The sequence below is a fragment of the Eretmochelys imbricata genome, chromosome 2 (genome assembly GCF_965152235.1).
Source record: "Eretmochelys imbricata isolate rEreImb1 chromosome 2, rEreImb1.hap1, whole genome shotgun sequence".
NCBI classification, from domain to species: domain Eukaryota; kingdom Metazoa; phylum Chordata; order Testudines; family Cheloniidae; genus Eretmochelys; species Eretmochelys imbricata.
In genome coordinates, this window is record NC_135573.1 from 209,835,800 (window position 1) to 209,854,385 (window position 18,586).

Here is an 18,586-nt window from a genome sequence, read left to right on the forward strand (position 1 = left end):
TTTTCATGTTATGCTCTTCATTTTGATGCAAAAAACTCAAAAAAGCCCTTTTTATTTCAGTAACGTGTTGTGATCCTTTGCCACCTTGCTTTCCAGGAATGAAGAGATCTCCAAAGAAAATCCCAAAATAAGGATAACTTTTATTTGTTTTTATTTTTAAGGCCTGATCAAAAAATAGAAGACACAGCAGAGACTAATGCTGACATTCTTGCCCGCCTCACATCTGCGGTAAGATTATCACATCAAAGTTTGTACTGATCCCATTTGAAATATTATTAAGTTGTGGATCCTTTCAAATGAAAACAGTGTCTGAGTGGGACAAATGGCCATAATGGAAATTCCAGTTTTATCTCTGGAAGGAAGTCATGGGCAGGAGGAGGTGTATTGGTGTGTTAGTTTCACTAGTCAGAGCAATTGTTTTCTCACTTACACTTAGGGCATGTCTTCACTATGGAGCCAAATTGGCTCTGCTGCAATCAATGCAGCAGCAGCGATTTAGTGGGTCTGGTGAAGATGTGCTAAATCAATGGGAGAGCACTTTCCTGTCAATTTCTGTACTCCATCTCCTTCCGAAGAGTAAGATAAATCAGCGGAAAAGTGTCTTCTGTTGACACAGTGTGGTGTAGACACAGTGGTAAGTGGTTCTAGCTACGTCTATTTCAGTTACATTATTCACGTAACTGAAGTAGCGTAACTTAGATCAGTTTATCATGGCAGTGTAGACAAGGCCTATGTGTAAAAGAGAGAGGAATTTGGCCAGATGTTTCTCTTATTGAGAGACTGGATGTCCCCCAGGGTTGACCTCAGAAAGTTGCATCAAAGTAAGATTACAGCTTGCCCTGTCTATGCTAGGATTTTGTGTCTTAGCTATCTTGTTGTAAAACACATTATTTTTTTCCTAGTGCAGCCAGGAACTTGGTAGGTTAGATTGAGCTAACTACCTCAAATTAACATCACACCTTTAAATCATAATGTAGACAGCCTGGGGCATGGACTCAGTGCCAGGTATAGCAGGCAGCATTGGAGAAAGTGCATTAATCCACATTTCTCTGCCTGCATCTTAGTTTCTCCATTCACCTGCTGCAACCCCTGCTCCTCGTTCAGTCTCTTCATGCACGAGCCCAGACTCCCTGGCACAACTCCTCAACCTTCCCCTGCTCCTCTTCAAGCTGTCTCCTGCTTCTTATGTTCCCTTGTCTCCTCAGAGTTTCTTGTCCAGCCCACTAGCCGTAGAGTCCAAGACGTGGCCACTTCCCTGAGGCAACATGACTTGAGTATTATTGAAAACAGTTGAATGTGGCAGTCTTCCACATGCAAAGTCTGCATATACAGTGACCATCTTGGCTGAGGGCATATTGGGGAGGGAGGGATAGCTCAGTGGTTTGAGCATGGGCCTGCTAAACCCAGGGTTATGAGTTTAATCCTTGAGGGGGCCATTTAGGGATCTGGGGCAACTATGGAGGATTGGTCCTGCTTTGAGCAGGGGGTTGGACTAGATGACCTCCTGAGGTCCCTTCCAACCCTGATATTCTATGATTCTATGAAAGAAATGGAAGATGGAGGCCATTTTGAAAAAGGGACATTTCATGAGTTTTGAAGTCCAGGATTCTGAGATGGTATGAGACTTTAAAAAAAGCAACAACAAAAAACTCCCATAACTCTCTGAAGGTTCATGATTAGAGCCAGAATAAGGCACCCTAGGCTCATGCCCAGGCTCCTAGGTCCTGGAGCCATGTAATTACAGCAGACTCTTGGTCTTCAGTGAAAAGTAAAAAGGTTTCTAGCCCTTATGGCTGAGAAGAAAAACTTGAAAAAGTGAACCAAATATAGGCCATTCAGTGACATCAGTCTCAGTATGTGGAGAGCCGGAAATGACAGCTGGGAAAGAACTGCCCCACGCATTTCAACAGGCTGTTAATTCAAAGACCCGCTGTGGGGTCCCACCAACACCACCCCAGCAGAAGACTGTGTATGTGGCAGGAGGAGAAGATGCAACAGAACTGATCCAGCCATGCAGATACATTCCAACAGCTGGGATAAGGATTGAGGGCCCCTCCTACTAGCACCCCTGCACTCTAGGGAGGGGATAGCTGACCCTTTTTACTGACCCTGCTGCTTCTAAGGGTATAGACCTCTACTGCCACTTCTGGATGTTGCCGCTCCGGGAAGCGGGGAGTTCTATGGCTATGCTACACCAAGTGGGGAAGTACAGGGGTGGAGCTACAGGAGACACACTATGACATGGGGCCCATGGCCTCAGATTGCCTGAATCCAGCCCTACTTTGCAATACAATTGCACAAGTTGGTAACATCATATTCACATCCTTCTTTCCCTTACCCTTATCCCCCAGTGGCTGCTAGTATAATTCATCATGTTTCACCTAAACAGACTGTAAATACTACAGGGCAAGAACAGCGATCTGTTTGCCCATAGAGCACCTTAACACTTATGGGGATGAATACACCAGTAATAATAATCTATATGTGCTACAAAGATGAAATATTCAAAAGTACCTATGCGATTTTGGAATAAAGGTTGCAGTGATTTTCATTTGGATTTGTGCTCCTAAACAATTCAGAAGCTTTTGGAAATCCTACCCTTAAAGTCAGCAGAAAGCTCAAGTTGCCATAGAACTGTAGGACATTGCAACACTACCATTCCTGCTGACTCTCACAAGCTCTTTATTTTAACTTTTAGTTACCCAAAATCAGCCTTGGCCCTCACAGTACATTTAAAAAAAAAAAAAAAAAAAGGCGCACGCACACGCAGACTGATCCAATACAGACAAAGGAAAGGCAAACTCCCCCAACAGGTATGTTACTGAGCAGATCAAACTGGGGATAAGGATTTGTCTGAGTCCACATTTCCATTAGGAATGAGTGACAGATCATTATTTCATGTCATGCTGAGATTACATACAAAATATTTTTTTGCTTCTTCGGTGGTATCTTACAGGTTGTTTTGAGCTTGGATGTCTGTTAATGTCACTGACAGTAATGAAGTGTCTGTTCTGGAGGTTTATTAGGTCTAAGCAAAGTTTTGTTTCTGCTACTGCTGTAAATGATGGCTTTTATTTCTTGTGTCTTGCCTAGAACATGGTGGTTTGTGTGCTGTTTACATTTTGGGTCCCTGGTCTGTTTTATTAGTGTTATTGCCTCTTGCCTCTTCCCCTCCCTGGTCCAACACCCAAATGCCTTGCCCGCTCATGCACTTGGTTGGTTTGAACCTGCCATGGAACTTTTCCATATGTTTGGGTTGCACTGCTGAATGCACTCTTCTGTGATTCCCCCCCCCCCCCCCCCGTGGTATTTGGTATTTTTTTCATGTGAAAGAGTCTGTATGCAAAATAGCTTCTGACTCGCATTCAAACTGTATCTTCTGGCAGTTGGTTTTATTGGATCTCTGCTTATGTTATGACCTATTACTAAGGCTATTATTGCTACAGGTTTTTCCCCCAACTAGAGCTTAATGAACCTTGCTCATCTGGTTTAGTATTTCAGTGAGATTTCATTTTTAAAATATCCAACAGAATACCTTCCTCATCTTTCTATTCCACTCATTGGTGTACTCAGAGAATGCGAGGTTTCAGAGTAGCAGCCATGTTAGGCTGTATCCGCAAAAAGAACAGGAGTACTTGTGGCACCTTAGAGACTAACATATTTATTAGAGCATAAGCTTTTGTGGGAGACATTTCTCCCCCTTCCAAGGAATATCCCCAGAACAGGGGGAGGATGGGGCCAGAGAGGGGGAGTACCCAGAGCCAGGAGCGGTGGAAGCGACTTAAAAGTGGGGGAGCACAGGAGTTAGAGTTAAAGTGAGAAAGATAGGGGAGTTGTAGGCAGGAGTACAGCTGAGCAGAGCCTTAAGGTGAGAAGATGCAGCAATCCTCAACTTAATATCTTCTTTGTGGTTCTCTTGTATTTGATGCCACTATGACTGTGGCCATACTTCATGTGACGGTGGTTTCAATGTACATGTCACCCTATGTACCATTCCATATTCCGGGAACATGGTGTATGACATACTCACCCTTCATGAATCACTTATATTCCATAAAAATATTAGTGTGACATTTTCATTAAAAATAGTTAAAATTCAGTAAAAATGGTTTCACTGTTACCTGGTTTGTGATTCAGGAGAAAGGGTGATAAGTGCCCATGTCTCAAAATGCTCAATGGTGACAAGGTGTCATCAAGGCAGTTTCTTTGAATTTAGGTCTGGAAATTCAGAATCTGAAAAAAAACCACATGCGTGCACACGCACACCACTAGCTGTGTGGACACTAAACAAGGTATTGCCAAAAACTTGCTTTTCTCTACTGGATTAAGACCAGAAGCAAGCCAGCAACTCCCCCTGGAAGTGCTGCATGAAAAAAATGTACATATCTAGATTTAAAAAATAATAATTCTCTAGCCTCAACTGAGCCTTTTATGTCTTCTAAATGGCCTGATCCTACCAGGTGCTGAGGCCCTTCAGTTTCCATGGAAGTCAAGTGGACTTGAGGGTGCTGAGCACCTCTCTGGACTTGGCCCATAGTCCCTAGACTTTATATGTTCATTGGGCATATTATACATGCTATTTCAGTTTAAACACGTTTGACATTTCTGAGGGATACCCAATTCCCGTGCTCCATTTCACTGAATGAAATCTCTGGATAACATTCATTCACCCAATACACATGGGCAAGCTATTATCTTACTTCTGCATAAACAGCTTCAGGCAAAATTTGTATTTGCATGTCTTGTTGGGGAGACTAATCTGGGCTTAATTTAAAATGCATGTTTCAAGCAGTAGCTGTGCCTATAAATTACCATAAGAAATTGAGCTACTGAATATATAATTTGTGTCAAGTTTGCCACTACAAACCAAACATGCTATCTAAATGGTATCCTATGTTGGAAAACAATGCGGATGTAAAAAAAAAAATTATGTAGATTAGAGGCTCACTTATCCTCCTGTATGTCTAAAGAGTCTAAAAAGACCATTCTTTTGAACATTTTACTTTGTTATTGCACCCACTGCAGTTTTTGGTGCTACATGGAAGAGCAGGAACCTAAGTGGCCATAGTTAAGAAGGTAGTGCCTATATAAATTTCTATTGAACTAAAAATAAATGTCAGGTATATATGTGGGATCTTCTAGATTTAGTGAAGGACAGACTTGGGGAATCTCAAACAAAAAGAGACAGTGCACTTAAACAGTCAGAACTATGAGCATTTTTAAAAATTATTTATCTATTGGACTAACGCTACCACCTCTACATCTTTTTCAAAAGTTTGAAATAGTCTTCTCTGTGTTAATGTTTTGAATGTGAGTTTAAACTGTAAGAAAGGCTGACTATCCTCTCAGAATCTGAAAATGAGAATTTGCATGAAATGTTCTCTCTCAGGTTATCCTAGACAACAAGGCACAAAAACTCAAAAGTTTAATTTGTACTTTAAAAATACAAAGTAAATCCAATGTGTGCTCTTTGACTGTGCTGTTTGGTGACTTCTCAAAGGATGAGGAAACTGTGCTTCACAGATATACTATATAAACATCCTAATGCTCTGCTTCATCACAAAACCTCTAAGAGCAGGTGGTGTAAGATCTTTGCAATATAAACACACATCAGGCTTCCCACAGTGCTCTGGTTTGAACAGTCAGTGAAAGGACACAGTAAAGAAGCTTCTTTTTGAGAGCCGCATGGGACGTGTAAACAGTGTTAGATGCCTTGGAATGTTTCTCAAAACTCAAAGATAATTAGCATATTATGCTTAAATTCATGACTAAATAGGTTACACAATGTAAATGTATCCATTCAGGCACTTTAACTGCCTGCATGTCAATAGGTTTATATAGACTTCGGCTTGGCAACATTGGTAGTAGCTCATTTTAACTGATAATACGAGCAAATGATTTGATAGACTAGATTCATTTGTTTTGACAGACTCTGCTTCATCCATCACAGAACAGAGCAATACCATGTTTTAGGAGTGGGGAAGAGTGAGACTAGCACTCTGAGGCCGGGTCTACACTAGAAAATTAGGTCAGTTTAACCAGGTCCATCGGGGTGTGAAAAAGCCACACCACTAAGTGGTGTAGTTAATCCGACTTGTATCCCTTTGTAGGCAGCACTAGGTCAACAGACAAATTTTTCTAGTGGCCTAGCTACCACTTTTCTGGGGGGTGGATTACCTACCTAGGATTATGCAGTTAGTGTCTACACTGAAGCACAGATGTGCCACTGTAGTGTTTTAAGTGTAGACAAGTCTTAAGAGTTAGTTTCATGTCTTTTACAAAGGTCTCTGCTCTTAGAGTGGGTATTTTTTGTTTGTTTGTTTTTTAAAGTAACCATTCTGCTGGAAACAAAATCATTTGCAGTTGTTTCCTGCAGTTCCACCAAACTTGGCTTTCTTAACCATAGCTATCTCTATTATCTCCTACAGTCCCCTTAACCATTGTTTAAAACAAATGTGCATTTCCCTAACTAATCAGTTCCAGAGTGGCTGAGTCATCAAGAGAAGGCAAATTGTACTGTAATTCTGAGAACGCAAAAACTTCCAAAAGAAACAATACCTGGTAATGAAACCCAATAGGGAGCAAAGAAGCCAAGAAAGGAAGCTAAATTCCAGTTAAGAAAAACATTCTATGATAGCGAAGATTTTATAAAAATTTATATAATTAGAATTTTGCCATTAGTGAGCTTTAGTTTGTAGGCCCATGCTGTGTCTGAACTATTTACCTGCTGGTAATTATTGTGTTTTATTCAGTCTGTGGCATAGCTGAGAGTCTTTATTAGCATTTCCAATAGCGTTAAGGATATGTCTTGCATCTTTAATTCTCTAAGATATACAAGACATCAGGTAGCTGCTAGACAGGTGAAGAAATTGTATCTTTCAATAGCCCCCAACTCTATAATTTTTACCCTGTAAATGACCGACACTGCAACACCATTTTCTGTCTTTTGAGTGTACAGATTCTGCCAGTCACTCGTCATTCAGTTCCGTTTTTGACTAGAAACAGGTGCTGTTCTATGCATGGCAAGGCAGCTTGTACCCTATGAATGTATGACTAACAAAATTACCTCTCTGATTGCCCAGAAGCATTTACTGGCCTAGAAACAGTTTTAGTGACTCTTAGACCCAGCTACAAGTATTAATTCATACAAAATATTATTCTTCTGACCTGTTGCTGCTCAAGAGGATTGTATATTCACAGTTTTGTTCCCAGTGTTGTGCTCTGTACATTACAGAGAATATTCACGTATTTCTTGTTTAGCTTGAATCCTTTGTGGGCTTTTGGTTAGAAGAAGGCCAGTGAGATGTGTTCAGTTGTAAAGGTGCTGCCCAAGCCACAATGTCCAAGCTGCTATTTTTAGTGCACTAGCTCAAGCTCCACTAGCATGAGTCTGTCTACCTGCCTGGGAAGCTCACTCCCAGTTGCCGCATAGACACACCCAAAGTGCAAAAGACCTTCCTGTACTTATAAACTGACTAAAGTCCAATAGGTAACATTCACAGAAACCATTGGACATACTGATCAAGAAAGGACCATTAAAAGAGATTCATGAGTTGCATGGTGCTAATTATGTAATAAATTTAAGGTATAACACGTGTAAAGTTCTCCATAGGGTGGAGGCAGAGGCTGCTAGCGAAGTAACTGAAACCGTGTGTGCTGGAGAACAGGCCAGAGTGTTTTCTGATTCTGTTCCAGTTCTTCTTTGAGTAGAGGAATTCATCTGTAGACATTAACCTAACGAGTGAAGAATTCTGGTTGGAACTTGGCTTGGCTTTTCCCTGTTAGGCCAAGAATATCTTATGGAAGACATGTATTTCTCTATGGCAGTAGGGGGCAGGTTATTATTTTGTGGATGAGCAGGATGAGAAGAAGGGATAATTTTCAGAATCTCTGGAAGTGCAATTGAGTATTCTTCGTTTGTCTACAGTTAAAAGGTCTTTTTTTATACTTTCCCCTTACTGTGACAATCACTGCTCCAAGCTGTGGAACAATAAAGAGTCAATGGGACTACTCACATACTTAAGGTTACGCACATAGTTTAAATATTTTGATGGAGCATGAGTCAGATTGCTCAGCACCTTTAGGATCAAGTTCTTAAGCTCAATATTAATTTCTGTTTCACTGAGTGGGTATGCTCAAACTTGTGCTTTTTATTATTTATGAAATAATCATTCACTGTTTATCTTCTGGTCTGAGGGAGGGCAAAAAGAATCTCACTGAGAATAGTGGTAATAGAGCTGGTTTAAATTTTTCAAACTTTTGTTCAGATGGGAACCTTTTGCAAATAAATGTTTTTTTTCTAAAGTTTCAGGTTGGGTTTCCCACCCCCCACCTCCCCCAAAAAAACAAAACAAAACAAAACTTGACAACGGAAAATTTAGTTGGTGTTTTGCCTTTTGGGTTTTCCTTCCCCCCTTCTCTGTAGGGAAGAGTTGACAAACTGTGCAGGTTACAAGGGCATTATTATGTTTATATTGGATTGTTATATGTGCTTTTGAATTAATCTTATATCTTCAATGCTTTCTAAAAGAGAGTCATCTTAGAAGTAATAAATCTGTGTTTTGGGGATCAATAAAAAGGATATAGGTAGATTTTCCTCTTTTGTGTTTCATTTGGGAGGATGAGGAGAAACTGGTGGGTTTGTAGATGGAGTGGGAAATATTGCAGATTTTTCTTCCTCCAGAAATAATAATTTCCTGCAGGATGCTGTAAAATAATTAACTCAATAATGAATTAAACTTCGCTAGTGCCTTCCATCAGTGCACATCAAAGCATGTTAGCTTTACAAACATTGCCAATGAATTAACTTAAGCCTCACAACATCCTGTGAAGTAGATCAATATTTCTGGCCTCATTTTATAGATGGGGAAACTGAGGCAAAAATAAATTCAGATTTGCCCTGGGTTATCCAGGAAGGGTGTGGTGGAGTCAGGAATGGAACTCTGATCTCCTGATTTGTAGACCAGTGTCTTCGCTGCAAGACCATCCCTGTTCTTCAGTAAGAAATAAGAGCTGACAGACTAAATGGAATGAGGTAAAAATGTGTAAATAGTGGAGGAGATGATCATGATTTAGATGGTGTGGTGTGCTTTGCACTGGTGTATTTCACCTGTATGAGGGTAGAAAGAAAGAAAATACCACCCTATAATATTAATTACCATTACAGCTTTGGTCTTAAAACAATCTTTTTGAGGTGAAGAGCTGATTGAGTTGGTGATATGAAGAGATGTTACTGAGTAAATAAATACATAGCATATGCTTGCAAAACCTCAGCCCAACTCCAGCACGGAGAATTCACCTTAGCCCCTGGAGTCACAAAGCAAACACAGAGTTGCAGTGCAGTCACAGAGGGAAAAACAAACGTTTGACTGAGAGGTGAGGAAGCCTTAGGTACATACACGAGAAGAAGTTTGTAGAGAAAATAAATCAAATGCCACAGTCAACAGAATGGCTTAATCTCTACGGAATATGCAAAATTTACATGAAACTAAAATCACAAAAAAGTCACAGCATTCCCAGTTGAAAGAAAAATAGGATTGCTGGAAAACGTGGGTCAGGTTTTAAAACCAAACAGAAAAAACAAATTAGTGAAACATCTATATTATTCTATATGCAATTAATATCTGGAAGATTATTAATTTGCTGTATCTTGCCGATACCGCATTTTTCTGTTTAATTATAAATTTCTAATCATCATCTCTTTTTCTCATGTGTTAGGTACAGAAAGAACTAGCTGCTGTCATTGCTTTGAAAGCAAGAAAGTCAGGTGAGTACAGACAATTGGTCCTTAGTGGGGCTTTATAACATTGTTCTTCTCTGTCATTTATTAAAGTATTTGATTCTTCATTGTTGACTTATTAAAATGTAGGTTGTATTAGAAAGCAAGAAATACAAAATCTCATTCCCCATTAAAGGACTGTGTGGTGGAAGAGTCTCTTGTATCAACACTATATAATTACCGTGGTGTTCCCACCATCTGGTATCCCACCTGATAAAGTGTAAAGGCAGAATAGTTGCTGAGAGTGTGAACTGTTTGGGGCTGCTTTAGTTAAGCACAGTGTAAATCTTCTTTTTGCTTATATTTATATGTAATAATGTTTATTTGTTTATTACAAATGCACAGTTCTTGATTTTGAATGTTGTGATATTTCTGTTAACAAGATCGTGAATTACAAATTTCTTTGTGTATTTTCCCTATTACTGCCAACTTTGTTTTGGCCCTTTTTTTTTTTTTTTTTTAATGATTTGCTATGTCCTTGTTTGCTGGGGTATATTTTGCTGCTTCTATACATCTCCTTTTAGGTGATATAAAGTGACAGCAAAAATGCCACCAAGAGCATGTTGCCTTAGGACTTGTCTATACTACACTGGTGTAGTGCAACCCACACTCTAGGGATTTTACCATTTAGAAAAATTCATACCCCTAAATAGGGTTGCCAACTTTCTAACGGCACAAAACCGAATTCCCCTGCCCCTTCCCTGCCGCTTCTGGGGCCCCATCCCCACTCACTCCATTTCCCCTCCCTCTGTCGCTCACTCTCCCCCACCCTCACTCACTTTCACTGGCCTGGGACATGGGTTTGGGGTACAGGAGAGGGCTCCAGGCTGGGGCAGAGGGTTGAGGTGCAGGGTGGGGGGGAAGAGGCAAGGGCTCGGGGTGGGGCCAGAAATGAGGGACTCAGGAGAGGGCACCAGGCTGGGGCAGGGGTGAGGACTCTGGGTGGTGGTGTGGGCTCTGGGTTAGGGCTGGGGATGAAGGGTTGGGGTGAAGGAGGGGGCTCCGATCTGGGGCAGGGTGTTGGGGTGTGTGTGGGGGGGTGGGCTCTAGGGTGGGGTTGGGGATAAGGGGTTGGGGTGCAGAAGGGGGCTCAGGGTTGGGGCAAGGTGTTGGGAGTGTGCAGGTTCTGGGAGGGAGTTTGGGTGTGGGAGGGGACTCCGGGCTGGGGCAGGAGGTTCGGGGTGTGGGGAAGCAGCCCCCAGGTCTCTGCAGTCCCGTGGCGCATGGGTGGCCAGGGAGGCTCTGTGTGCTGCCCTCGCACCCACAGGCACCACCCCCCAGCTCCCATTGGTTGCGGTTCCCGACCAATGGGAGCTGCATTTGGGGCGATGGCAGTGTGCGGAGCCTCCCTGACTGCCCATGCGCCTAGGGCTGCAAGGACCTGGCGGCTGCTTCCGGGAGTTGCTCGGAGCTAGGGCAGGCAGGGAGCCTGTCTTAGCCCTGGGCCCCTGCTGCACTGCCAACTGGACTTTTAACAGCCTGGTTGACGGTACCTTTTTGACCGAGTCCCTTTTCCCAGGCATTCCACTCAAACCGGATGTCTGGCAACCCTACCCCTAAATGAAATAGCAATACTGGTAGAACTTTCAAGGGTAGGCAAGGCCTTTCTAATGCATTATTTTAAGAATTTGGTATGGCAGCTCAAATTTGCAAAAAGCTACTCCTATGGTCCGTTTAACTAGTGCATGCTTGTTTTTGTTTTTAAACAGTAACATTGTATTTGCATTTCTTAATGCCTTATGTTGGAGTAGTGTATGGAGAGGTATTGCAGGGTCAGGCATTATTGTAAGGTGTAAATTAAGTTAACATTCTTATTGTTTTAGGGGAAGAGTGAATTAGGATAGCTGTTTACTCTTATTTACTTTGTTGCTGATGGTTAAGGTCACAGCCATTAGCTCTAGTCTTGACTGTTAGTTTATATTGATAAGCTTTATTGCTTTCTCAGTGTGTCTTGCCTGATAAAGCTCGGAGTATTCCGAGAGAGAGCTTCTTACAGTATGTTAAGATCTGAAAGCCCCACATCTTTCCATCATATAGTTTTCTAACCATGTTCAAAATACCATGTTTACAGGAAATAAACCACCAACTGTCAGACAAAGAAGATTTGTGTGCAAATTCTCTTTTGGCATAAAACCAGTGGAGTTGGCTCCTGAATTAACTATCCTCACTCCCATCCTGATGTAGGTGGCATGTTGATGTGAGACAGGGCTTATCTGTAGGGAGAGCATGTGCCACTAATGTAAGGGAGAGCAGCCGTGTGGCTACTCTACTGCAAATCAGGGCTGGTGCAGTATGGCTTCCTTATGTACTGACTGGAACTTGAACACATGAAGGAATCTGCTTCTCTTTGTAGAGATCTGTTTAAAAGATTCTTACAGATTTGAACCCCTCAAGACACGGATATTTTGCAGAAGCCCATGTGTTGATTGTATTTTTTATTGCAGTATCCCTAAACATTTCCTCTTGAGCTTTGGTTAGCACTTTTGTTTAGGGCAAAAAATGGGTATTTTGCTTGATTAAAGGACTGTGGAATTTGGCCCTGAGTGATTTTAATTTGTGGAAGTGCCCACACAGTGGTTTAATTATGCTGGCAAAACTGGCTGATTTGTACTCTGATGTTGTTTTTCTATGATATTGATAGCAATAATCACTTGGTCACATTGTCTGCTTTTATACAGCACTCTTCATGCAAACATTGTAGCCTGCTTTACAGAAAGGTAAATAATATTTGCTGTGCTTGGGCAGGGGGAATATTAACTCTGGGTGCCTAGAGGAAATGTGTGTATTTATCAGAACTCCACTCTTTTTCCGGTTGTGTTTTGTTTTGTTTTAAAAATTAAATAAGATTTGGCCGTGGTACATGCTCATGGTAGAAGAGGTTTCATCAACATATGAAAAGAGGTAATTATAATTATTTTGTATCTTATACCCATGGTGGAAAGAGGCACCATGTTCTTGTCAATACCAGACCATACTTGATGGGGAATGTGTGTTACCAGTAAATAAATAAATCTATTAGGGCGTTGAGAAAAGGATTATGGTCTTCCAAGAAATTACTCGAGGAAAGGGACAAAACTAGGGGGCAATTCACAAATGGTAGAAGCAAAAATGGAAAACCCAAACAAAAAACACCACTCCTTTCAAAGCAGGGGAAAGAAAATGAGAGAGACATTTATTGTGACATTCATGTCAATATATGTATGTTGCTCAGATATCCTTGTGATTGACATGGTACAAGAAGATAGATATTTTGGAATTCTGCACACACACTGTTTTAAGCCAGTATCTTTGAAACCAAAAAAGGAAGACTAAATTTCACCACTCGTAGCAACTGAATATCTCAGCAACATTGCAGTGCCCAGACACCATTGTTACAGTTTTATTTGATTAGATTAAAACTCATTGTAAAGGAGCCTTGCAAGGGAGAAAAATGGTTTTGTGCTCTTCTTTGTGGTATATAAAGCATGCATGAAAATTGCTGCTGTTCCTGTCTATTAACCTTAGAAATAGTTAGATGAATTAAGTCTTGTTTTCCTTGGAGAGACTGGAGTCTTCTTAGGGAATCAGGTAAAAGAGGCAGGACCTTTCTCAGCCTTAAATTACAGGAATGTTGGTGTTTTGAATTATCAATTTATTTAGAATATTGTTTGTTGCTGGTAGCTCCCATAATGTGCTGTTTTTCCAAAAATTGAAGGAAACAGTCTCTTAACTGAATAGTTTTTAAGAGAATTTTCATTTGTCATAAGAACATAATGGTGTTATGTAAATAATCTGTAATATGTAATTTTTGTATTTACTTGTTAAACACTGATTGTAAGGTCAGCATTGTAAAGGACACAAAAATCATCAATTTCAAGTAGATTTTCACCTATCTAAATTTCAAAATGAGGTACAGGATATTGACCAAAATCGGTGACCAAAGATCAATGCATAGAATATGGAAAACTTCAGTGTATGTGCTTAGCCTTGGAACACTTTAAATTCCTTTTGAATTTATACTCTTGCAAGCCACGGTACATTAAAAGCTGAAGACAGATGCAAAACCTGCAGTGTGAAATTATCCTGGTTCATTTTGCCTTTTTTATGTAGCTGAAAGTCTGTGAGGATTGAAAAAATTTATTCCACTTTATGGAACAAAATAGTAGTGACATACGGTAAGTATGGTGTACTTATTGCCCTGTGGAGAAAACTGGAAAAGTTTGAACAGATGAGAAAAGGTTAAACTTGTGACCTTGATATCTATAAAACCTTACTGCCTTTTGTGGGTTTTTTTAAGGAGTCTTTTCAGTGGACTGACTTATATATTCTTTAGTCAGGACCTTATTTCACTCCACCTTTCAATTCCTTCAGATGTTCAGTTCTTAAATACGAGGGTCAAATTTAGAAGTGTGTGTGGGATAAGACAGGATTCTCATAAAAATGTTCGCTTCAGGTAACATTCAGCACCATTTCAAAACAATGACTTAGGAGTGCCCCACCTTAGGTAGGCACTGGTAGTGTCATCTTAAGCTCCCCTTCACCCATCTGGTGTTCCACTCTGATGGTTATGGAATCATAACTGGAAAAAATAGCAAAATCTGCAGGTCTTTCTCAAAAGCTTTGCTGCATTGTAGCTCTAAATAAAAGGTGCAGCTAAAAACACAATCAGCAATATTGTACTCGAAACAATTTCATGTCCTGAAGTAAAGGGCAGACACATTGGCTTGTCTGAAATGGCCTTTTCAAGCCACCAAAGTTGTTTGTGTAGTTGAGGGAACACGCACTAGATTGACCCAAGCTCCTGCATGATTCTGGAAAGGTCATTCACTGCAGTAGACCTGCCTTTGGTTCACAAAGTTTGGACATGGCTCCCTTTAGCACCAAAGAATGCAGCTCTTTGCATCATCCAGTTAAGCTTACATGAAGTGTTCCTTCCTATCAGTGTCTTAATATCCTTAATACTCTGCATCTGCATTACTCCAACCCTTAGCTGTGCTGTGAGCTCAAAGATCCATTGGGTAACACGTGATAGATTTATCATACACTGAAACAACAAAGCTGCACCCTTTTTTCTCCTATGTATATTTAACGGTATGTAAATCACACACAATTCTGGGGTATTAAAAGAGTCATAGTCAAAAGAACATACTCTAGTAAGTTCAGTAAAATCTGCGGAGTTACACCAAGGAAAAATTTGGTCCTGTTTTATTTGATTTTGCAGTTAATTTGAAACTCTTGAGATAAATATTTTGGCACATTTTATAAGGAATTTGTGCATAAGAATTTAATATTGCAACAAGATTATGTGGATGACACATGTTTCATACATAGCATCACAGAGTGGGCAACAGTGAACTGTATCTCATGTTTCAAGGCTTCAGACAGTCACCTGCAGGGGTAGAAATCTTTTCCCCCAAAGTATTTTGTGTCAGGAGTGTGTTTGTTTTATGGGTTTTTTTTGATCTCCTTCCTCGGAAGCATCAGAGATGGCAACAGCTGGAGATGGGGCATTGGACGGGGCAGGCCAATATTCTGAGGTGGAACTGAGCACTCTTTCTCTCAGGTGCTCAACTGGATGTTCTTGATCACATGCTCAGAGTCTAACTGATCACCATATGTGGGGCTGGGAAGGAATTTCGCCCCAGGTCAGATTGGTCATGACCTTGGGGAGTTCTTATCTTCCTCTGCAGTGTGAGGCATGGCTCGCTTGCCAGGTTCATCTTGATCAATTTCTTGCCATTGCAGGGTCTTCGGGCACTGGTGCACCTCAGTTCTTCCTATTCTTTTCCTATGGCACATAATAGTTTAGTTTTCTGAGGGTTGTAATACCTTGGTCTAATTTCAGTTATATGGTTTAGTATGTGGGTGCTGGCTGCCCTTGGTGGCCTGTGATATTCAGGAGGTCAGACTGTATGATTTGTGTGGTTCCTTCTAGCCTTAAATTCATTGACTGTGAACTAAAATATAGTCAGTGTTGGTCTAAAAAGAGGTTATTGGGTGGATGTTTTGTTTGCATTCGCTCAAATAAACATATGGGGGGGGGGAACCCACAGACTCTCTTCTCCAAACACTCAGAATCCTCTTTGTTTCGTTTTCAGACTGAGCATGCAGAATGCTTTATGTGAAATAGAAGCAGTATTTCACCTCACACCAGTTGTTACAGCAGAGGTGGGCAAACTACGGCCCATGGGCTGGATCTGGCCTGTCAGGGCTTTGGATCCGGCCCGTGGGATCGCCACCTCGTGGCGCCGTGGGTCCCGCACCGATCCTGGAAGCGGCCAGCATAGTGTCCCTGTGGCCCCTGGGGGAGGAAGGGCAGAGGGCTTTGTGCGCTGCCCCCGCCTGCAGGCACCTCCTCCTGCAGCTCCCATTGCCGGGAATGGGGAACCGCGGCCAATGGGAGCTTCAGGTGAGGTACCCGCAGGCGAGGGCAGTGCGTGGAGCCATCTGCCCTCCCTCCTGCAGGGGCCGCAGGGACGTGGTGCCAGCCGCTTCCGGGAGGGGCATGGGGCCAGGGCAGGAAGGGAGCCTGCCTTAGCCCCGCTGCACACTGCTGCCACCCCGGAGCTGCTCAAGGTAAGCAGTACCAGGCCGGAGTCCGTACCCCACACCCCAACCCCCTGCCCTGAGCCCCCTCCCACACTCCTCCCTGCACCGCAACCCCTTGCCCTGAGCTCCTTCCTGCACACTGCACTCCCCTCCCACACCCTGCACCCCAGCCCCTGCCCTATATTCATGGCCATGCATGCTATTTCCCCACCCAGATGTGGCCCTTTGGCCAAAAAGTTTGCCCACCCCGTGTTATAGTCTGCTCAATCTCTTGTTCTAACATTTCCATGTGTCATTCTCTCTCTCTGCTTGCTAGCAGATATCATATGTCCATCCACAGTTGCCAACTTTCACGTGGTAGATAATCACCCCGATTTTCACAATAAGCCAAAAATCAAGCTAATCCCATTTCAAAGGAAGGCCAAAACAAGCCAATCCCTAAGAACCCCAACACTGACTAGATTCCCCCCGCCGTGCAGTCTGGGACTGTGGTGGGCCCGCTGTGCACCCCTGACTCTCTCCATCCCCTTGCTCCTGCTTGCCGGGAGCTGATTTTAAAAAAAGAAGCAACAAGCCACAAACTAGCCAACAAGCAACTCACAATCCAATTAAGCCAAAACCAAGCCCAATTTCTGCATTTTTTTCGTGGCTTTGGCATGTCTGTGACCAGTAGTTAATGGTCTCTCCCCCACCTTTCCACAGTTTTGCTAAAATGCATTCTGCTCCAGTAGTTGTCAGGTGACACTATTTTTTAAAGATACAGTAGCATTCAGTGCAGTTCAGTTCTCTGGGTTTAAATGTAATGCTCAGGAGAATGAGAGGTTAGTAGTACTGGCTAGATGCGTATGTTTAGAGCATATGGACACACAGGAATTTTCCCTGACTCTCCCATTGCTGCAAAAATTATTTAGTTATAAGAGAGTGGGATTATTTAAAGTTATTGCACCTGATTCTCCACTGCTTTTGCTTCTTGAGTGAAATAGGTAAAATCTTATATTTGTGCAAATCTTACACTTGTGCATAGGGAGCAATTTACACTCACTTTGCAGTGTAGCAAATGACTACACAAGGTGCACGGCAATGAAGAATCAGACTTACAAATTCCAAATGGATCAATAATAGCTGAGTCTGTATTACAAAATAAGCATAAAATGCCAAGCTTGTTTAGTCAGAGGTATGTTTCTCAAATGAAGTCCTTGTAGAGCACAGTCATATTATGTAAAAAGAAAAGGAGTACTTGTGGCACCTTAGAGACTAACCAATTTATTTGAGCATAAGCTTTCGTGAGCTACAGCTCTCAAATTGGTTAGTCTCTAAGGTGCCACAAGTACTCCTTTTCTTTTTGCGAATACAGACTAACACGGCGGCTACTCTGAAACCAATCATATTATGTGGAATTTGGGCAGTCAGATGTGGAGCAAATGGTAAGTAATTCACCACAGAATTAAGCTGAGACTGGACAGTCAGAAAGTATTGGTAAACAAAACTTAGATATACAATACATGTGAAAATCATAATGAAGACATTTCTGTAATATGAATGAATTCCAGAACATCATTTAGTATACTGGATATTATTATACTGTTGAAATAACAATGGTCCTATGATACTAGCATTCCTGTGTTTGACAATTATTTAAGCTGAGATATTGTTCCTGTTGAGGTCATTCAGTTACAGTGGAGAGGAACTGAACACAAATTAACCTTTCTGTCTGTAATGTGGTGTCAGACAGACCAAGTCTACATTTTTTAATTGCGTCAGTCTGCTCTTTTACTGACATTGGTTTTGCTCTGTTTAGATTTCAGAGTCCTACCATAGCTATTATCTGCTGCTCCTTGATAAAACTCTGCAGAATAAGAGGAAATATTATTGCGTTTTGTGGGGAGAGGTCCTGTTTCCTAGTTGAGATCTGAGAAATGGTTTCCAGCATTAAGACCCTTGGGAACTATTTTCTTTGTGGAAACTAGACCACCATAATGAGTAACCTTCTGTGCAAATTTAATATTAGTTCTACACCTAAGGTCAAACAAAAGTTAATGACCATTTGCACACCAGAGATATGAAATCAACATTACATTTCATGGCCATGTCATTTTAAAACAAACAAAAGGCTGGAGTAATTTATGGTTAAATTGATTTAAATTACAAACCATAAATATTAAGAGCATCTTAGAATGCTGTTTGGGAGGAACTAACATCATTGTTATCAGTGCAGCAGTTCAATCCACAGTTTACAAACACATCTATCCTATCTGGTGCCTGCTGAGCATTCCTAGATAC

The 18,586-nt window shown here is 41.5% G+C and overlaps 1 protein-coding gene across 1 annotated transcript in view; it reads left to right on the top strand.

Moving 5' to 3' along the window:
* RAPGEF5 (Rap guanine nucleotide exchange factor 5) overlaps nt 1-18,586 on the top strand; it is a 223,447-nt gene that overhangs the window by 62,560 nt on the left and 142,301 nt on the right. The window contains exons 6-7 of the mRNA XM_077809349.1: nt 162-228; nt 9,718-9,766. Of these exons, the coding sequence (XP_077665475.1) occupies nt 162-228; nt 9,718-9,766 (116 nt within the window). The remainder of the gene's footprint in view (nt 1-161; nt 229-9,717; nt 9,767-18,586) is intronic.